This window comes from Nelumbo nucifera, chromosome 4 (genome assembly GCF_055504915.1).
Source record: "Nelumbo nucifera cultivar China Antique chromosome 4, China Antique-T2T, whole genome shotgun sequence".
Classification (NCBI taxonomy): Eukaryota; Viridiplantae; Streptophyta; class Magnoliopsida; order Proteales; family Nelumbonaceae; genus Nelumbo; species Nelumbo nucifera.
The window spans coordinates 83,426,087-83,430,234 of NC_142652.1; the positions used below are offsets into that span (position 1 = coordinate 83,426,087).

Here is a 4,148-nt window from a genome sequence, read left to right on the forward strand (position 1 = left end):
ACTTAAACTGATCCATTGACTCCCTATAACCTATGCCACATGGGCTTGGATCTGCTACCCATAAGTTGTTCTCACATCTCTACCCACAACACATTGGGAGATGTAGGGAGGGATGTGAAAACAATTTGTGAGTAGTAGATGCAAAGTGTGTCACGTGGTAATCCAACTGAGACCAAACTCTAATTTAATTAAGGCAATAAGGAAGAATACAGTATTGAACTGTGTTTTTTGTTTTCAAAACAAAAAAAAAGTTTTTATTTCATAAAACAATACCTGTTCATCATCAAAATAATGGTTTTTAAAACCAAAACAAATGTTGTAGTGTAAAACTTATATGGTTTATGGAATGATATTAAATAACTTGATCAAAACATGTTCATTAAACCAGAAACTCAAGAACATGTTTTAGTTTATAACAAAAAAAAAAAATACATATAAAACTAAGAACATGTTTTCTGCCTTTTGTTTTAAGAACCCAATTTATTTTCAACCCAATCTATTCTGTTTCGTTTTGATTTTTGAACCCAAAACAAGAAAAACAATTCACCTTAGAGACCATCCCCTGAGGCCCCAATTAAGCAATATCTGAGGCATACATGATCAGAACAGTATGTAGGAGGCATATTTAAAATAAAATCTTAAAAATGTAATTTATTCTTTACTGAAATCATATTTAAAAATAAAAAAACAGTATGTAGGTTCTCATATTTAAAATCATAGAAATGAAAAGCACATACAAACAAATCCAAATTTATTCTTTATTGAAAGACAAATATTAGATTCTCTCTGGTTTTTATCCACCCACAAAAATAAAATACTAAGGCTATGTAATTTATACTTGTTCTCTTATTGGAGAAACTTATTCTATTTTATTAATTAACCTTCTATATATTCTTTTTGAAAAAATGATCTCCATGTGTAGAGTATGTTGGTATAAAAACTCAAAACAAACCAAATCCTAAAAAAGACAATTGCTAAAGATTTGTCAGTGTCAAGGTTAGAATTAGGGTTGAGGTTTGGACTTTTTTCTTTTACAAAGAAAGTAGAAAGCACTAAAAAATCAAGATAGCAAATAACTCAACCTCCTCAACTTCTCCTAAACAAGGTAGGGATCTGCTACCAACAAAATGCTCCCAATGTACCGGCTGCAATGGCTTGTTGGGACGTTGGTTGGAGCCATATGTTGGTAGCTGATCTGAACTCGCTTCAACATAGATAGATGAATATGAGGATTGGAAAAAGAAACAAAGGAGCTCATACACATGGCTCTATTTGCCATTACATGAGCTGATTCTACTTCAGATCACATGTACTAATGAAATACATGCTATCAGAAAAGAAAATTAGAACAAGAATAAGATCAATAAGCGCCTGTTCATGCCAAGTGATGTTGGGTGTTCTAGGGTTGATCGGAACCAGGTCCAAGTTGCAGCTCTAGAATTTTGTGTGTTGGTATGTAAGACATAAAAGAGTCTAGTGCTCCAATTTGCATTAGAGATTACTTGGTAATGGTTGAAGTGGTTGAACTGAATGACTTATTGCTTTTGTTTTAATTGGACAAAACAATTAAATATTTTAATACTTAAAAGTATAATAATTAACCCAATTTCAGCCTTCAGCCATGGAGCATCTAGTTCTGTGACTCCAACTGTCATCAAAACCTTAAGGGGCCATTTGATAACAGCTGAAGTTGTTGAATTGATGATAATATAAGCTTTTAAGGAAGTTGATGTCTGAAACTGAGTTATGATTTATTCCTCACACCGAACTCCCAACACTTCCGGCCGTGCATTAAAAACATCTTCCCATGAATTAAAACATACAAGTGGGGAGATGTTTTCAATAAACAGTTGGAAGTATTGTGAGATCGGTGTGAGGACCAATTTTGTGAGAAGCAAATCCAGATTCTCTGGAAGTATAGTCAAATTGGTTGATGATTATCAATTAAAAGACAAAACAATAAGTCTTTCAGTTCAGCCAGTAGACCCAAAGTGTAAAATTAATTGTCATATAACTCATACTTAGGAATCGGAATTTGGATTAGATGCATGAATGCATTAAGAATTATCCCTAAGAATTAAGATAATCTTTACCAAAAAAGGCATTAAAATATAGCCATGTAGCTTAGGGACGTCAATACTAAGCAATACTACAAAGTGGCTTTACGTGACACCCATGCTTTTTGCTGCTTCTTCCTCCACTATCTTTTCTATCGAATCCTCAGAAGAGAGTCCTCCTCTGGAGGTTGGGCCCCCCGCTCTCCCATCGATTCTATTCTGTGATCTTGGGTCCTGTCTCTGTGTCTCAAGCCCAAAATTGAGCAACAGTGACACAGGTGCACTTTTAATAACTGATGCCTGAACCAGTCCACGTGTAATTTCCACCTCAGCATCTCCTCATCCACATCATCAAAAAATTTCATTATTCATTATTTAATACAGATGGTACAACGGCGTTGCATTGTGGTTGAATTTTGGGTTAATTAATACAAATTGCTATTTTTATCAAAAATATTGAATTTGTTATTTTTTAACTTTTTTTTCTAATTGAAATAATACTCACAAATGATGTGTCAAAACATGATTTTTACACCAGCAACTAACGCCACTGTACCAAACACCACCTAAAATTAATTAAATATGGGATAAATGTTGGTTGCAATGGTACGTAGCTTAATTAATTTGCAAAAATACTATAAGAATTGAAGAGCCTAGTAATTAACCAGACATGAGATTAATAAAAATAATAGAATATTACACTTGTTGTATATCCACGTACATACACTTCTACACAAACCGAGCAAAACAAACGAAACCCATATTTCATTAATTGCTGAATAAACTATCATGCAACAGACCAAACAATCAACTCACACCCCAAAAGAAGTCTTGATGAGTCTCCTCTCCTTTAACCCGTGTTACACCTTCAAACTAAAAAGGAGAGAGACCCACAATCCACAAAGAGAAAGAGAAAGAAGGAGAGAACCAGCACCAGCTAGCCGATACAATAAACCGACCAGCAATCAGCATGATCAAGCTAGCTATATATAAGGACACACGCACATAACCAAGCGCAAGCACACAGAAGCGAGCGAGACCAATCGATCGACGACGGGTTACATCACATAACATCTCTAACTTCGAATTTCTTACGATTCTTGACAACAATGTCAAACATGTGCATGGACCTGAATCTGATGAAATCCCTGGGGAGAGAAATGAGGTGAATCGTTGATGGCTTGTGGAACTGGAACAGGTCAGGGTCATCGTAATACCTCTCCCATCCCAGCTCCAACAGCTTCTGCTCAAGAACGGCGTAAGAAGTCATTACCTCGTTAGTTGGCGTGTGAACCAAAACCTTCCGCCGGGTGGTCGACGTTTGTCGACCACTTCCGTCTAAAGACTCCACTGTCGGGTTTTCAACCAGGCGAACCACACCGTTCTTGAACACCCACACCCCAGACATCTCGATCGATGAGAGAATTTGATGATGTAGCAGCTGTTTGTGCTTTTGTTTCTGTGCGTAAGTTTGGCTGGATGATGGAGTTGGCCTCAGTGGGGTTTATATAAGGTTGCGTGGGGCGGGCTAATTAATCTATCTAATCTAATGTAGCCCTTATCACCGGAGGGTTTTCGTATGATTGTAGCTAGCATCGGAGTGGGGTTCTTACTTCTGAGGTTCTGTCCACTTGATCAGGAATGAGGAATATCCTGTTTATCGGCATTGAGAGATGAGAGCCAAACAGATGAAATTGAAAGCTCACAACTCTCTACATTGTATTTCGCATGTAACTCATGTTCAATGTGTGCGGATCTTAATCTGGAAACTGGAATGTGGGTCGTCGATGACAAGTGACACTGACCTTTGTGGCTTGCACCCGTAAGCTGTCGACTGTCGGCATTCATCGAATGTGAATTTGGCATAGTACTTACAATACCCATATCGTTTTTGATGAAGTACTCCACCTCAAGCTTTAACATTTGATCACCCAATTATTTTCATCATAAATAGCTATTTGCGTACGTACCGCTAATTAAGGATGCTTCAGCTGGTTGCACTACTGCAAGTGGTGTAATTAAATTCATGGGAGTGGATATAAGCTGATGATGAGTGTAATTTTGTTGTATTTTTACTTCACATCCGCCGTG

At 36.9% G+C, this 4,148-nt stretch overlaps 1 protein-coding gene across 1 annotated transcript; it reads right to left on the minus strand.

The window, feature by feature from the left end:
* Positions 1 to 2,825: 2,825 nt before the first annotated feature.
* LOC104606226 (flowering-promoting factor 1-like protein 1) lies at positions 2,826 to 3,521 on the minus strand. Its single transcript, XM_019199252.2, has one exon. The coding sequence runs from the start codon at positions 3,463 to 3,465 to the stop codon at positions 3,121 to 3,123; it is 345 nt and encodes a 114-aa protein (XP_019054797.1). The 5' UTR covers positions 3,466 to 3,521; the 3' UTR covers positions 2,826 to 3,120.
* Positions 3,522 to 4,148: the final 627 nt, after the last annotated feature.